Source organism: Osmerus eperlanus, chromosome 23, assembly GCF_963692335.1.
Source record: "Osmerus eperlanus chromosome 23, fOsmEpe2.1, whole genome shotgun sequence".
NCBI lineage: Eukaryota > Metazoa > Chordata > Actinopteri > Osmeriformes > Osmeridae > Osmerus > Osmerus eperlanus.
This window is the reverse complement of record NC_085040.1, coordinates 11,956,268-11,973,700: the sequence shown is the minus strand read 5'-3', so window position 1 is coordinate 11,973,700 and position 17,433 is coordinate 11,956,268. Positions and strand designations below refer to the sequence as shown.

At 41.3% G+C, this 17,433-nt stretch overlaps 1 protein-coding gene and 2 long non-coding RNA genes across 4 annotated transcripts; 2 read left to right on the top strand and 1 right to left on the bottom strand.

The window, feature by feature from the left end:
• The first annotated feature begins 5,937 nt into the window (after positions 1-5,937).
• Positions 5,938-7,278, top strand: LOC134010054 (uncharacterized). Its single transcript, XR_009928300.1, has 4 exons — positions 5,938-6,103; positions 6,605-6,814; positions 7,018-7,108; positions 7,202-7,278. It is a non-coding gene; the product is annotated as an uncharacterized LOC134010054 (long non-coding RNA).
• A 176-nt stretch (positions 7,279-7,454) lies between these two features.
• Positions 7,455-12,084, top strand: LOC134009792 (uncharacterized). Of its 2 annotated transcripts, XM_062449485.1 has the most exons (13): positions 7,455-7,476; positions 7,578-7,970; positions 8,402-8,485; positions 8,780-8,958; positions 9,096-9,189; positions 9,303-9,647; positions 9,749-9,866; positions 9,942-10,033; positions 10,184-10,301; positions 10,465-10,566; positions 10,648-10,818; positions 11,505-11,654; positions 11,791-12,084. In XM_062449485.1, the coding sequence occupies exons 2-13, from the start codon at positions 7,938-7,940 to the stop codon at positions 12,018-12,020; spliced, it is 1,716 nt and encodes a 571-aa protein (XP_062305469.1). In that variant the 5' UTR covers positions 7,455-7,476; positions 7,578-7,937; the 3' UTR covers positions 12,021-12,084. The 2 variants fall into 2 exon arrangements, with proteins under 2 accessions (XP_062305469.1, XP_062305470.1); XM_062449486.1 differs by lacking the exons at positions 7,455-7,476; positions 7,578-7,970 and adding an exon at positions 8,165-8,253.
• A 4,224-nt stretch (positions 12,085-16,308) lies between these two features.
• LOC134010150 (uncharacterized) lies at positions 16,309-17,180 on the bottom strand. Its single transcript, XR_009928301.1, has 4 exons — positions 17,074-17,180; positions 16,664-16,731; positions 16,513-16,556; positions 16,309-16,353 (listed from the first exon to the last, which is right to left on the bottom strand). It is a non-coding gene; the product is annotated as an uncharacterized LOC134010150 (long non-coding RNA).
• Between the last annotated feature and the right edge of the window lie 253 nt (positions 17,181-17,433).

Sequence of the window (17,433 nt, the reverse complement as noted above, 5' to 3'; positions counted from 1 at the left end):
CAAAGAATAAATATATTATAACCATGTGTATTCCATGCACGTTAATGTATGTGTTGTCTGCAATGTGCCAGCTGGTGCAGTGACTGTCTACCTGAGACTATGTTGACGGGAGGCAGTCTGTCTCCCTCTCTCAGGATGGGCCTGGTGACTGTGGCTTTTCTCTGAGAGGTCTCAGGGTTCAGCCAAGCTTCCTCATTCTGCTTGTGCATCTGCTTCAGGTCAGCTAGTCAGACAAAGTACAGTCAGACACTTCACACAGAAATATCTGCCATCAATTGAACTCCAATCAACTTATGCAATCCTGTAGGTGAGCCAACATGGAATGTAAGTGAAACATGCTACAACGTACTAATGAGGTCCCCTCGGGTGTCTCTAAGGGGTGCGCCGCACCCTCCCCGGCCCCATGGGTTATAGGTTCTTATTTCGGCCTCCAGCTTGGCCTCAGCCCGGTCCCTCTCCACCTTCTCCAGCCTCCGGCACTCCCGCTTCTCCTGGATCTGCAGGGATTCAAGGTTATGAAGGAATATGGTGAGGAATACTGACTCCCCTGGAACCACATGTACCAGAGGTCTGAGGATAGACTCAGCGTACACATTGACATCATCATGAACATGAGACTGACTTTCAACTTGTGGCGCAAATTGAATAATTCATCTTTTGTGAATAAAGATTTTCAGAATTAATACATTCATTGCATTTGGTGTATTTTGGTGCTGCATCCCAACAGATAGAGGTGCGGGGGGGGGGGGGGGGGGGTCACCTGCTGTTCCAGTTCCTCCTGGTAAGTTGGTGCCCTCCTTTCCACAGGCTCCACCATTCCCAGTCTGGTGGTCCTGCTCTCTCTAAAGGGAGGTCCACCCTCCTCAGCCCAGGGACCCCTGCTCTCGGCCAGGTGGTGCCCCCAGTGCACCCCTGTCTGCTGGTTAGCAAACATACTCCTGGATTTCTCAGTGGTCTGGACATGATCAAAACCTGCAAAGATCAAATATATTACAACCATGTGTATTCCATGCACGTTAATGTATGTTGTCTGCAATGTGCCAGCTGGTGCAGTGACTGTCTACCTGAGACTGTGTTGATGGGCGGCAGTCTGTCCTCTCTCAGGATGGGCCTGGTGACTGTGGCTTTTTTCTGAGAGGTCTCAGGGTTCAGCCAAGCTTCCTCATTCTGCTTGTGCATCTGCTTCAGGTCAGCTAGACAGGCAAATCATAAGAAGTTTATGATTTCTTATGAACAGTTTAAAATGTGGTAGAACAGTTTAAAATGTGTCCCTCTACAAAGTGACTATATCAAATCATGTTATTTGTATAGCCCTTTTTTACAAACAATGTCACAGAGGGTTACACAGATCAGATGACCCCCGAGGACCCCCTCGAAAACGAGATGCTGCATCTCAAGGGGTTATCCTCCAAACAATAAATAAAAAAACTTGTGAAAAAAAAAAGATGAGCACCTATATATATGTGGGGATAAGCCTGTATCTCTCATCAATTTAACACAGATCCACTTATGCGATCCTGAAAGGTGACCCAACAATGAAGGTAAGTGAAACATGCTACAACGTACTAATGAGGTTCCCTCGGGTGTCTCTGAGGGGTGCGCCGCACCCTCCCCGGCCCCATGGGTTATAGTTTCTTATTTCGGCCTCCATCTTGGCCTCAGCCCGGTCCCTCTCCACCTTCTCCAGCCTCCGGAGCTCCTGCTTCTCCTGGATCTGCAGGGATTCAAGGTTATGAAGGAATATGGTGAGGAATACTGACTCCCCTGGAACCACATGTACCAGAGGTTTGAGGATAGACTCAGCGTACACATTGACATCATCATGAACATGAGACTGACTTTCACTGGGTGAGACGGTCTAAATGGGATGAATTAAACTAACTTACAAATGATGTTAAAAGTCAATATAGATCTACAACTTTTATCATTTATCTGACCAAAACGTTCACTCCTCCATTCTCTGTACCCTTCATGTCAAAACATGACATGCCCACCATCATTGCTCTACTTGTTTCAAACATAGACTAAGGTAAAACACAGAATCTCAACTCAAAGTTGATAAAGAAAATTCCATGTATCGTAGTTCAGTCCATGTTTTGGTGAGTTTATACCTTCAATACCAATCACTTATCTATGAGCAGAATCAATAATATTCATAGTATTTTGTGTATTTTAGTACAGTATCCCAACTCATAGGGGGGGGGGTCACCTGCTGTTCTAGTTCCTCTTTGTACGTTGGTGCCCTCCTCTCCACCCTTCCCAGTCTGGTGGTCCTGCTCTCTCTAAAGGGAGGTCCACCCTCCTCAGCCCAGGGACCCCTGCCCTCGGCCGGGTGGTGGCCCATGTACACCCCTCTCCAGCCCTCAGTCAAGGTGGAGGGATCTCTTCTGAGGGAGGCACCGTACTCCTAGGGAAGAGAGAAAAGGCTTCATGCTATGAGCAGTGATCCATTTAAAAATACATTTACTCGCGACACATGAGGTGCAAATCACAAATCAGTATTCCTCTCACACCATTTTTAAAATAAAAGCCAGTCAGCTGTCTATACTCTACTGAATAAAGAGAAACTCACCCTTGTTTCCATGTAAGGACCATCTTGTTTGAAGTTAGGTTTAAGCTTCATCTTCAGACACTTTGGCCCTCTGTTGCTTGAGGAAGTTCTCAAGTTCAGTTTTCTCAATTTTGCAGATGGAAAATTGTGAACACTTCTGTGAACACAAGACAGTGTTTACCTACTAATATTAGTGGTACGCTTTAAGACGTTATCTCTGTACTGAGTTTCTGTTTGTGTCAGTCTTAGCTAATATCGGCTGCCAAAAAGCGTCAGGCGTGACATCATAATGCTTTGGAATGCCACGATGTGTCCGTTGCTATGTCAACTTCTGATTATGATGTCACGCCAGATGCTTCTTTGCATGGCAGTTCCCTAGTGTATTAACATAGGGTGTCCAGATTCAAGTTTGTGGGATGGGGGGGACTCTACAGTCAGAGCTCGCGCAAGAAGGTGGAACGTAAGGGAGATACCCTTTCCAAAACTTATAAGGGCGTAATAGTTTGTGAAAGACCCAGAGAAACACAAATATCCGACGAGGCAAAATCTCTGACAATTTTGGAATCCCTGCCGGACACATTTTTTAGGTCTCGAAAAGAGGACATGTCCGGGTAAAAGAGGACGTCTGGTCACTTTAATTAACAGAATAATATCATCACAATGTCTAATATGTCGGCTAAGGGATAATATTATTAGGCTACAAAATAACAGACAGTGTGTGAATCGCGCATGGTCATTAACTTTCGTTCGTATGTTTAGTAAACATTTGTATCCCGCCTACACAATTCATAAATTATTTTTATAAGTGACATCGGAAATTGACCAATACTAAGTAACATGATTAGATCAGTAACACTCCTGTAGCTGTAATTTATTTTGATGGTTATTATGAAGAATTTGATCTCAGTACATCTTACAATTCTTTGTCAAGAATGGTCTGAAATAAAAGCCTGTATGTAACGTCAGTGTATTCCCTAAATGCTTTGAGCTGTGTGTGTCATCCAAAAATACTACAGTGGAACTATTTCTGTTGTCATGCTGTATTAATATTACACGGGGAAATCTGTCAATGGTTTAAGCAAAAGAATGACTTTGCTGGAAGGGAAATAATGGTAGAAATAAAAGTTGTGTCCAGTCAATCTTGAGTCTTATGTAATGAGTTTGTGTGACAAAGACAAGGTTCAGTAAGGCTACACCAACTAAATAAGTACCCACAGTGGACCTTTTTTTATTCAGTCCACTACGTTTTCAACTGAAACATACAAACGCAATTCACGTAAAATGGACATTCAAATGTAAATAATAGATGTCAAATTATGCAGGGCTAATGATGATGCTATACAAGCTAGTTTTAATTCCCTCAACAAGCAATTCATTTCCAGATGTGATAAGAGTTGCCATTTATTCTCCACTTGGGAATTTTTTATAATGATCTAATGGATTCGTAGAGGGTAAAGAAGGTTGCAGTCTATAGGACACTACTCTCAGAAAGCCAACGAGAAAGAAAGAGGGGGGTGGGGTATTCTTATTTAGATCTTATTTACAGAAAATGGATAACTTCCCTAAACGCCAAGATGTTTTCCTATGTCACATTCTGTCCACAAGTCTGAGTTCGGTTGCACACAAAAAACATTGTACAGTGATCGGAACACGGAGTGATCGGAGTATCGTTCTCGTAAACAGTCAGCAATAGTCCCAGCTTTGTCACCACGGCCTCAATGTTGCTTCAGAGCCGGAAGTCTCCTGGTCCAGTTGTGGCGTTCACGCTCCCAGGCCCGCTCTGCTGACTCTGATTGGAGGATGTGTCACGGCCACGGTCTTGCCCCAGCTCTTCCCTCGTGTGTTTTCCATGCTCCCTAGTGTTTCCAGTCTTCCTGGAGGTCAGATTTTCTGTGTCTGTGCCTTGTCAAGTGTGAGGTTTTCAGCTTTCTCCTTTGTTGTAGTCAGTTCTCTCGTTGTCGTAGTTTCCCCTGTCTAGTTTGGTCCTTCTGTGTGTGTATATAGTTGCTTTTTGTAAGGATAGGCGCGCTCTACTTCCAAAATAAAGGCGATTTAGGGTGCGAGTGAAAAAGACTATTAACTTAAAGTAAAAAAACGCACTCTCAGGCTTGTCTCATTGCTTTTTTGTGAGCAGTTTATTTAACAGACGCGTTTCGGCCTAAGCCATCGTCAGTGTGTGTGATATAGTTGCTCCCTTTGACAGTCCTTGTCACGTTCTTGTGTCTTCATGTTTGTGTGTCAGTATTTCCCCATGTTCTTTGGGTCCACCCTCTTCGACCACACCTTGACAGGATGTAGTCATCTGGAAGTCTGATAGGCTCCCCGGAAGCCTCCATCCTAAGACACATAGAGAGATTTAGCGTCTCATACTTAATGACCAAACTCTGTTCTACTCTCCCCTAAACTTTGCAGTAGTGCCCCAGTAGTGGAGGGTGTTACCTGTCAAGTGAGTCCAGCTCCTCTCACTCTGAGCGCATCATCTGGCCCTTCACCCGTTTCTGCTCTCTGAGCAGCTTTTTACGGATTGCAGTCAACTTACAGAGCACTTCCCTGTTGTACTCTGGTAGGCAGCCTGACACACATACACACACAATCATCACATACCAGTTACAAATAATCTACAATGTGTTGGTTCCAGCTATATGGCACATTTCGTGTTTTTGTGTGTGAGTTACCTGCAGCTCCCAGCTCCTTCTTAACAGCTGGGACAGAGGGTGTCTGGGACTGGGGCACTGAAAGAGAGCCCTTCTAAAAGGTGTTTGTGGGGGGGGAGAGAGACATCAGTTTATACCCGTTTTCAGATGATGCTCTCGATAGTACGTTTATGGTTTATACAAGCGGTAACTTACAGACAGGGGGGTGGTGGGGCGTTTGCTGTCCATGCTGGGGGGACTGGGGGTGGACTGGGGGGTCCTGTGTCTCTTCTGGAGGGTGGGGATGGGGGGCGAGATCTCCCTTCGCACCTGCAGATAGACAGTAAGATGGGGATCATACTGATATTTCTGTTTGTTCAAATCTTTCTAATAAAGTTTTGTTGTCCTCTCACCTCTTGAATGCGCGCCTGTCTCTCTTTCTCATAGCGCATCCTCCCAGCAGCAATCTCCTCCTCCTCCAGCTCTGTCTTCTTCTTCTCTACAAGCAACCTGACCTCCCAATCTATTCGTAACATAGTGTACGTCTTTCTGTGTCCCTCGATTTCGTATACTATGTTACGAAAAACCGAACCACAAGGTGGCGCTTCACCCGAAATGTCACCTAAAATTTGTGTAGCTTATCGTAAATTAATATTCAAATACTGCATTCATATCCACAATAACAATTATACAAATATAAAATATATATTACTGTACAATATTTACATATTTCTCTCTGCTTTAAAGCTCAATTCTGAAGTGCTTTGCGAGCACCCGTTTGTGGCATTTTAACAGGACGGATCTTCAGTATTTTCAGTATGGAATTACGCCTTGACCTTCATCAATCGCCTGTCAATCAAAATGTGACATCCTTGGTTACGGCGCTGACAAGTGACGTCCATTGCTTTAGAAGTTGGCGGTAAGTACCTACCTAAAGATGTTCAGATTTTTATTTATTGTAAATGCACCCTTTCAGGTCGAAAATGTGTATTCATTATGTAATAGTTAAGCAAGTAAACTCAAGGTAACCATGGGGATGCTCCAACGTGGAGTTCTAACTTAATTTTGTGAAAGTGCATGGTAATAAATGCATGTTAGCCATGCAACGTTAGTCAAATGGCTAATTAACGGTACGCTAGCGTGGTCAGAGCATTCATGAAGGCATTCAGTTATTTACTTATATTTTATCTTATTGTATATTTTATTTAATTCTAATTCCACTTAGTACTGCTAGTTTATGTACCCTTAGTATAGATAGTCCACATATTTAATTTTTAAATACTAATAATATTTATGTCTCCCTTGTCCTTCCCCTGTGTGCACCTTCTCCTTCTATAATTGTATGTTTTGCTCCTTCCCAATATCCTCCCCTGTCTTTGCCCCCCCCCCCCCCCCCCCCAACACACACCTGTCTCCTCAGATTCATCTGTCATCTCTCTTTAACATTGACCTCCATATTCTATTTGTCTACTTGTCTGCCTCTCGTCTCATTGCCTGTTGTCCATCTGTCTGTCTGTCTTCCTGTACTGTATATTTATTGTCTGTCTGCCTTGTCCTTTTGTCCGTCTGTGTGCCCGCCATTTCTGGCCCGCCCCAACGGTTCTTTTAAGAACCAAAGTTCTGCTGTCAAGTAAGTTTAACATTGAAACAATAGTAGGTACCATAATATGACTGTCCTTTATGCTACCAATATGTAATACATGTACAATAGAAGTCCCCTGATATGTGTAGTGACCTACATTTTTGTAAATTATTTTTTGACACAAATATTACAACTATCTAAGATATCAGTTAAGATTGAAATATGTTGGCCTGTAATTTACTTTTCCATAGTATGGCTTCAAAGAAAGCTGCTGAGGATGCTCATCTTAGGGAGCTTCTGAAACAAGGTCAAGCTTATGCCAAGGACCTTAATCCTGAACCGGTAATAATGATGATGAAACTAAAACTGTGTGAACAATACACTAGTACCTGAACTTGGTCATTATTCCAGTTAATAACATATATCTTTTTGTAGGCTAAGAACAAAAAGAGGACCACAAAAAACAGGTTCAGGATTAGTTGGAGAAAGAGAGATGTGCGGGGAGCATTAGTCCCTCAAACTACCAAATGTCGATCTTCAACTGGTAAGTTGAATATTTAAAGGTTCTGGAGTAATGCAGCATTATAGGATGCATTTCTTCTGAATAATTGTTCTCTCAGCACCCAGGGCTGGAACGAAGAAATGCAAGGACACTGTCAGTGACACACAGGACCTTGTTGAGGACAGCGATCATCAGGAATCAGTTCTTTGTGAGTAACAAATGTTTTTATTTTAGTTTGAACAGGTAATGCCAAACTCAAAAATACCTCTTCAGTTAATGTTCTGTACTACCAATTTCTTTCATCTACAGATTCCCTTCTTCGAGCGGTCAAAGAAATGTTACGTGATGGTCAGCCAGCAGCCCCTGAGTGTGAGAAACACACAGAGGCACAAGATTGGGGAATTCGAAATGCCTGTTCTGCAGAGAGGTGGAAAGTGTCCCGCCCGCATCTCATCAACAGCATGCTGTCAGATGAGGCAGTATTGCCCACCACCTGCCAGTGGTGTAGGCAAGGAGTGGCTGTGATGAGGTGTAGTGAGTGCTTACCTCACCAGTATCTGTGCATGGCCTGTGACAAAGAGCAACACACCAGACATGTTCTGCACAACCGGAGATCCCTGATCTCAGGCTACCTCCACCCTGTGCCTCCCACCTCATTTGTCAGCCAGGATGCTGACGGGCAATATTCCCTTACCCACCAAGGTAAGGTGTTTGGTCATGAAACCTCCTCTAAATGTCTAATGTAATCTAACATCAATACTGTAAAATGTTAGATATGGCTTGAGGCACTTATGCAATGACTATTAGCACATTAGACGCAAGATTACTAATACACAATCCCCAAGATTATACACAATCCCCATGCTGTGTCTTTTAAATATCTTTGTAGCTCAACTTCTACCTTTAGAGGTATCAGACTGCCAAACCTGCCAGCTCCCCATGACTGTTAGTGTGGGGAGGTCCATTGTTTTAGTGACCATGAATGGTGAGTTTTACACATTTTAATTTAAGAAGAACAATCATTTTATTAATCTCACATGTGAACACGCATACTCTTGCAGGTAGCAGTGAATATCAACAAACACAAATATATTGCTGTTAAATTATGTCCTGTGACATTATTACCACTTTAGGTCGCTATGATCTTGTCCTCCCTGAAGCACATTGTGAATGTTGTGCCTCTCATTGGACACCTGCGCTGGAAGACGTTGTGCAAAGTGGGTACTGGCCAGGGACGGTCAACTTCAATAGTCTGTTTCATGTTGACGTTTTCCAGTCATACCTGGAGTTAAAAATGTCAGCACCTGGACTGTCCCGTCTGGCATTTACCACAATGCTAGACAAAAAAACCAGCCGCTTTGGAAGAGTGAGTACCGTGTGTGGCACTAATCGTGGATATATTCATCACTGCCTGGTAAACTATACACATTGTATATGTTTGGACAAATAAGATAAGAAATAACCTACATAGTATCAGACTATTCACTGATATATTTTTTTTATTGAAACAGAGTGGTAAAATATCTGGAGACACTTTCCACCAAAGCTTCATGGAATGGGCCATCTGCAGATATGAGGTTGACAAGATGTGCCAGGAGCAGCCGTTTGTCTGCCCTCCATGCACTCCCGAAATGCTTGCGGTAGCAGTGGATGGCAATCGCAAGCATTATCGTTTCAAGAAGGCAGGGAGGTATGTAATGCAAACTATTTACTGGTAACTCCTAAAGTATCCGGACAGTAATCTTCCACGTTAATGGAAATAATACAATGTAATAAACATTGTGTTGTAGAGTACCATCTGTTAACAGATTTAACTCCTTTGTGTAGTCAGGACAGTCATGGCCACTTGGACGGTGTTTTCCTTTGCGAGGACAGCAAGGTGTCAGAGTTTGTAGACCATGTCCACAAGGCCACCAAGCATGTAAGTAATTTCTGTTTGTGACGTAGTTATTATTTGATTACAAGTTTGAATTTTAAATATGGTGTAGACCTTCATTGAACATTTTCAGAGATTTTGTGTGTGTTTATCTGAAGGTTCCCGGAAAGGGTGTCTGTGGTGGGGCTGAATTTGCTGCTGCTAAGGAGATCTCCAGAAAATCTAGCAGCAAGCTTGATGAAGAGGGCATTGAGCTTGCTGTCTGCAGGCATGGCACAATCCTTAGAGGCCTTAATATGTTTAGGGGGGAAATATATGCATATGCCCTCTACTTGCAGAAGGAATTGGGCAACACTGCAACTTTCTTCTGCACTGATCTTATGTGCAAGTACTGGCCCTACTTGCAGAAGGTCTGCAGAGTATGCCCAGAACTACAACATCTTCTAGGCATGAAGCCCTTTCTTTCTGTCCTCCATGCAAAGGCCCATGGAATGAAGTGTGAGGTACTGAACCAAACCTTTACTTCCTTACCTTTGTTATGGTTCCAGTTAACATAATCAGTACATGTACTGGATATTATATGGCATGTCTTCTGGCCCAATAGATCAAATGGGGTGGGGGGTTCCAGGAGAATGCTGCCTGCACCCTGGGAGAAGAAGTGGAGCAGGCCAACGCCTTCCTCTCCAGGATAGCCATTTCCACAAAATATATGTCAAAAGCTGGTAAGCATATTGACTTCTTTCACATCAACATGCATTCTAGAGCATGCCCTTGCACTGACCAATGTTCCTTTGCAGCACGCACTGACATGATCACACTCTTGTGCATGGGATGGAACCAAGCCAAGGTCCAGCACATGAGCTCCTACCTCAGCAGACGATTCCTGAAGGTACCCTGGAATGTTCTCAATGCAATAAAGCATATATATATATATATATATATATATGCATATCATGTAGATCAACCATCTCATTCAGCCTTTGTTTTAGCCTTACGTCGTGAAGTGCATAAGCATTTGTGTTTTTCTTTCCTTATTTAGACCAAGCAAAGTCTGCAACAACAAAAAGACAGCTATGAGGCCTTAAAGACAGAGCTGTCAGTCGACAACTCCACAATCCTGCAGTGGGTGACCGATGTTCAGGAGTGGGCTGAGAGTGGTATGTCCGTACACAAAATGAACATTATATAATTTTACTACTGCTGATAGACTACAAATGTCATATGTCATATGACTGTCGATCTGGGTTTAGCAAGAATGCATGAAAGTATTTTCTGTCCTCAACTCATGTTTGTACTTGGGTGTTCTCTTTTCTTAACCAGCACCAGTGGAGGACAGTGATGCACCTGTGGAGTTGCAGAAGAAGATGGAGGAAATGTCTGCCAGCATCAGGCAGAGAACACATCGGCTGTACAGGCAGAATGGTTTGTTAGAGATCGGTTCAAGAAACCAGCCATGGCCATAATGGTCAATCTAGGACACATGTCTATGTTAATGTTTTTCAGACACAAACAAGGGTCGCCACAGGATGAGAGCCAAAATAAGAGAGGAGAAAGGGAAGCTGGCTGCCCTGGTCCTGGAACATAATACACTTGTCCAGCCATCCGAAAGAGTGGAGTCAGTGGAGTTAATCTTCCAGCCGGAATACATATTCCCTTGGCACGTTCCAACATCTGGTATGTAGCCTATAATTGTCATAAAAGTGAGCAAATCAAAGTAGTGCTTTTTGTGTTGTCCAGCACTTTTCGCTCATGCTTCTTATGGTTACTTGAATTAAAGTTTCTTTGAAATTGTAATATATTTCATGATGTTTTTGCGATGAACTGTGCTGACCGTTAAACACTGTGTAAATTTTTTTTTGTTTATTTTCCTGAGGGCATTTACATAACATTTAGTCATTTAGCAGACGCTCTTATCCAGAGGCTTACAGTAAGTACAGGGACATTCCCCCGAGGCAAGTAGGGTGAAGTGCCTTGCCCAAGGACACAACGTCCTTTGGCACGGCAGGGAATCAAACTGGCAACCTTCAGATTACTAGCCCGATTCCCTAACCGCTCAGTCACCTGACTCCACCTGAGCAGTAAGTTATTTCCTAACTGCTTTTAGATAAAATGAATAGAAATTGGCTAAAAAGGTTTGTGGGTAGTAATAGCCACTTTTGATACTTTAGAGGCAAAAGCAATTAGGAAATAACACTTAATACTTATGAAATCAAATATCTAGTAAATATTATCTAAATATCTATATCTAAATCTAGTTTTACAAAATGTTATCATTGTATTAATGTATTCCTATTATTTTGTGTTCTTAACCACATAACTGTCTTTTGTACTTATTTTTGTTAAACAACTTTTTGCTTCAGATACTGACATTCTCACAAAAAAGAAGGTCTTTGAGAAGGTCATGGGTATCCGGAGGCTGGAGGAGGAAGAAGTGGTCCTCGTCAAAGAGATGAAGCAGCACTGGGAATACCTGAAGAGACGTGCTGAGGTCTTGGAGCAGTCAATCTCTGGTAACGAAAAAGTGTGCATGTACACATTAACTCATTTTACATTGTTGCGATTTAGTAGCAGTTTCAATTAGGTTACTCTGGTGTTTTCCGTTGCGGACGCAAATGTTTAAATAAGCTTATTTATTTATTTATTTAGGTGACTGTTGGAACCTGTCACCAAAAGGGAGGAAGGGACTCCAAAGTTTGCACCAGAGGAAACTTACAGAGTTGAAGTCTCACCAGGCTGTAGTGAGACAGATGTATCTCCAATACCTCCACCTGGATCTTACAGAACCCGACCTGGACCTGGAAGAACTCCTGGAAGAGGGCCAGGACTTTTTAAGCTCTGACACCAGCTCAGATGATCACGACGATGTCAACACCTAGGCATCGACAGAATATCAATGTTATGCATTTGAATTTGGGTATTGTGAGACAAATAAATGCTTTTCTAGAACAATTTCTTGACTGGAAATAAATACATTTTACTTTTCTTGCTTCAGGTCTATGTACCTGTTTTATCAACAACGTGCTCTACATTAGATCATGTTGCCTACCACTGATATCGAATAACATCTGCTACCCAAAAAAGGCATTACAATATATTTGCATGTTTCTATTCCCCTTATTTCAGACAGTAAGACTCAGTAGTAGTTAATGAACACTTTGTACAATACATATTTTGGCTCGTATTTTGTTTACATACTAACACTTCTTTCTGTCTACCTGTATTACGCCCTCCACAGGCTCTGCATGTCTTTCTGTTTCTGTCGTTCTGTTTGTCTGTGTTTGTGTGCATCTCCAGGCTCCATTGATCCAGTCCATCCTACCTGCACAAGATCCACACCTGCGGTCCAGTTTCCCAATAACTTGCGGTGACATACCCTGGTTTGCCCTGGTAGCTACGTTCCCAGCCTCGTTGTACTTCCAAGTCTATTATCTACTATTTGTATTCAAAGTGTTCTAATATTGCACTTTCTTGTGTCCCATGGGTTTTGTGTTTTATTGTCCAATAAACTTTGGTATTATTTTTATAAACATTGACTTGCATGGTTGGACTCACTTATGTAAGCCTACAAGCAACCGTCTGATCCTTTGCTTGGTGGAGGTAAGAGTAGACTACCTATGAAGAGAAGACTTAGATTAAAAGTTAGGCCATTACAAGCGGATGTAAATTTGTTATCCTATTAACACCACATTGCATACAATTTTAAATTATGGATTCCTTGTGGCTGAATATGAATAATCTGTACTGGGAGTGCGGCGCGATGACGTCACATTCAGAAAAATCCATGCCTTTATAAAGGTGATGGCATGAAGGTAGGCTATATGAATTATAAATTATATATTCTCATTTTTAGAGTGTTGAACACGTGGTAAGACGTACACAAGTTTTTTAAGTAATTGAATAGGTCTTTATATAATGTGCGCTACACTTAACTAAAACGATAACCAAAGTGAACTTACATGGACTACAAATATGGCGCATATTAGCTTTAAAACATATTGGCGGAATCCTGGGAAATGTAGTTCTTTTTTACTTTCAATTTAAACACTTATTTTATGAGAAGATCTTTGTCCTCAGTTACATTTAAATCACTTAATATGACAAATATACATTCATTGGTCTTTTAAGAAAGACAAAATGTATCAGTACTCGAAAAGTCAACATTTAAATGTCTTTATATGTAACCTTTACTTAACATTACTTTACATCATAATCTTCAAACATGGTTCCAGTATGATGTGAAGAGGGTCAATATTGGTATAAATACAAAATCCCAGGCTGATCCTAGCCTCAGCTAAAAAAACAAATTGAATTGAATTTTAGGAAATTACCTTTTCTAGGTGGCGCTGTTGATCCCCTGTAGGGGCTAGGGTTATGAAACTGAAAGACACAGTTTATATAACCCTAGTTATTCACTGTATCAAGCCAGGACTATGTGCCATGAAAGGAACCCTAACCCTAATTACCCTAATTAGGGTTACTAAATATAGGGCTTTAAGGTGACCACTGGCAAGGGTTCAAAGGTCAATATATCAGATAAGGGTTTACAGGAATGTGTCAAACTTACATAAATGAACCTGCAAGCTAAGACCTTTCCAAAAATTGGTCCAAAAAAAGTCTTTCGAAATCTGCCATTGCAGTGAGGTATCTTTCCAAGTATAGATTCCAAGACCATTCATAATCTAAATAGACTACATCAGTGGTCAAAGTCAAATTATGTTTCGGTGGCACATAGTCCTGGTTTAGCACAAACAATATCAGGGTACAGACCCACTTGTGCATTTGTTTATCCCCAAACTTTAAAGATGATTATTTGCTCTGCATAAGACATGGTCTAAACAGACCGTGCTAGGGTTAGGGGTTAGTTGTCCTTGGTGGTACATGTTCGTGGCTTGCCCTGATGAATATTTTGGACTAGTAAATACTTTTTTTCATATGGCCTTACCTCTAAGCCAGATAGAGGCTCAACAGCGCCACCTTGAAATGTTCATTTTCCAAATCTAAAATGTGTCTTGTACTCCAATGTATGCTGCTATCGGGCTGAAAATTAGCATGTTGCTCCATTGAGACATTCCATGCAGAGTGTGACAAAAACATTCAACACTTGAATATAATATAAAATAAAAAGTATGAAAAAAAGACATGCCAAAGTTTACCTTTGTAGAGCTGATTATATATAATGCTTATTGATCTATAATATATGTACACTTTACATTTCAGATCAATCTGATATAAAATTGGAGATGATATTGGTGTAAAACACAAATTACTAAAAGAACTACAAACGTATTCCATTAAACACTAAATCGAGAAGTTGAACGACGCCATATTTGTAGTTCAACTACATGTTTCAAAGTTTACATGTTTAGGGTTTGAAAACAGAACATCTTAACGATTTATCACATACAAAGTATGTATGAATAGATTATAACATAATGGAGGTGTTGAGGAGGTAATCAATATTAGCATTAAATGCCCTAGTTGGCAATGGAGTAGTATTCTAAATGAGATGATGCATCGAGGGATTAGCCTACCCATGAGACTTTAGGTATATTCGACTACATGCAGCGCCGGCGGCACCGACAGCCGGCATGGCTGACTTGAAGCAGTGAATGCCATTGGCTGGTCCGCGCCGCCGGCGCTGCATGAAGTCGAACACACCTTTTGTGTAGGTTAGGCCTACTTATAACATGGTGTATGGCAAGATTAGTTGGTAGCTATATTTAGCCAATTTGGTTTGTCATCATGTGTAATTTCGCATAATTAAAGACATGTTATTAGAAACTATCCGATGACTTTGTTTTAAGATTGTTTGGAATCTCGTTTGTTTTAAAGAACGACAGTTAGCTATCATTAGCTTTCAGCTAAATCAGGGTTCCGTTGCGTAGCGATAAGATACACAAATATTAGGTGACATTTCGGGTGAAGCGCCACCTTATGGTTCGGTTTTTCGTAACATTGTGTACGAAATCGAGGGACACAGAAAGACGTACACTATGTTACGAATAGGCGTAGCGATAAGCTACACAAATATTAGGTGACATTTCGGGTGAAGCGCCACCTTATGGTTCGGTTTTTCGTAACATTGTGTACGAAATCGAGGGACACAGAAAGACGTACACTATGTTACGAATATGCGTAGCGATAAGCTACACAAATATTAGGTGACATTTCGGGTGAAGCGCCACCTTATGGTTCGGTTTTCCGTAACATTGTGTACGAAATCGAGGGACACAGAAAGACGTACACTATGTTACGAATATGCGTAGCGATAAGCTACACAAATATTAGGTGACATGTCGGGTGAAGCGCCACCTTGTGGTTCGATCTTTCGTAACATAGTATACGAAATCGAGGGACACAGAAAGACGTACACTATGTTACGAATAGACTGTGAGGAGCTATATCACACGCAGAACTTCATCAACGCTCATCATTTTACGTCATCGTCCAGACTCGGATTTTACGAAGGTCACTAATCGATATTAACGTGTGTGGTCATTATTGAGATAGTTGTCTGGAGTTATACAGAGTTAAATCCGAATTTTTCTAAAGAAATCTGGATAATTCAAGATATCTGCCAGTCTGCCCTTCCAGAGCTGGCAAGAACCGGGCCTGTATATAGGCTACAGCCTATATATTTGGCGTATATATGGCACGCAAAATAGATGTGTAAACCCGTGTCATAGATACGCAGAAGTATGGGAGACTGGGTTGACAGAGAAACACAGAAAGACGTCCACTATGTTACGAATGGACTGTGTGGTCAGAGATCCTCGTCATATCAGACAGACCCATAACCTTCAAAACGACAGCATTGACAGCGACACATTGTAACAATTGCATGTCAGGCAAAAAGATAGTCTGGACTAAAAACATTCAGAACATATCACTCTCCTGTCCATCATTGGTGAGAACTTGGGCTGGGCCCCCGGCCGCCCTTATGTGCTGATCACTGCCTTTGTTTCTTCCTAAATGTTTCATCTTCCATTAATGTAAATACATGTTCTATCAATTATAAACACTGTTTAATGGTTACAGCTGTACTTCATTGTTTACATACTTTTAACGAACATGATTGTCTAATTTTCTGAAATACTGTCATCACAAAACCAAACCACGCACGCACATTAAAAAAAGCAAATTTTATCTTTATTAATCACTTTTGGAAAATTGGCTGAAGGCTCCCAGGTGTCATCCCATTGTTCGCCACTGTAAAACATATAAAAACATTTGAATAACTGTGAATTACTGCAGGGGGTTAATGCCCCCTACTCAGATATGCCGGCACACTGTACAGATAAAATACAGTATACAGATAAACACACACAGCTATTTAGACAGTTTAATTACTTTACAGGAATTACTTACCAACCATAACAAGGTTGCCACCGCACGAGGACTTCTTCCCTGTCCTAAGCATTTAACATAAACAAATCACATGGAAGAAAGGTTTTGATCTGGTAAATGTATGAACATCCATTTATGTTTTAAGTATTTAAGAAATCCCAAAACATTTTACCTCATTTTTCCTCTTGCCTACTACTTCTTGGAAGAGAAACACCTTATTCTTTGCATGTACACGGCAAACTGCAAAAAAAGGTTAACAAAATAAAATAAAGACTTATCTTTGGTGGTGTTCTATTTAGTATTATGACACAATAGGGTGAATAATGTACATTTTGGTGATGATTATAGAATAACGTGTCTTTAATTACTCCCTATCCCTAAACATGGCCTCTTGTCTAACACTAACTCTGAAATCTAAACAATGTCAGTCTGTCCACTGTGGGAGGTGGTGTCTTATTATGTTCCAATAAGAGTACAAATCTACTTCAAATAATGCCTTCTGGTATCTCTGGGAGACATCAGTATAACCTGTCTAAGTATAAGAACATGTCTGCTTATTGAAAAGCATGGTGCATGGTCAACCTTTCTTTTTGGGGGGGATGGTTGAACCACTTTTTATAGGCCGGCTTCTCTTCCTTCCCTGGATTGCATCTTTAGAATGAGCCGGAACAGTGGGCCCCTAAAGAGGAAGTATAAAGCCAAATGCATCCATTACAACAACAGTACTTCCTGTATTACAATGGTGTGTCTAGTGGAATTAGTCCACCTAATCAGCAGCAAGCTTTGCAATCAGCTGTTGTGTCATAAATAGACAGATTTGACAAATCTTAAACAACTAAACTATGCAGTGACTAGCATTTATACATGTCTCATGCAATGAACGTGGTCACTGTACAAACTGTAGATATTATATTATACTGAAGTGAGTGAGACCAATATATT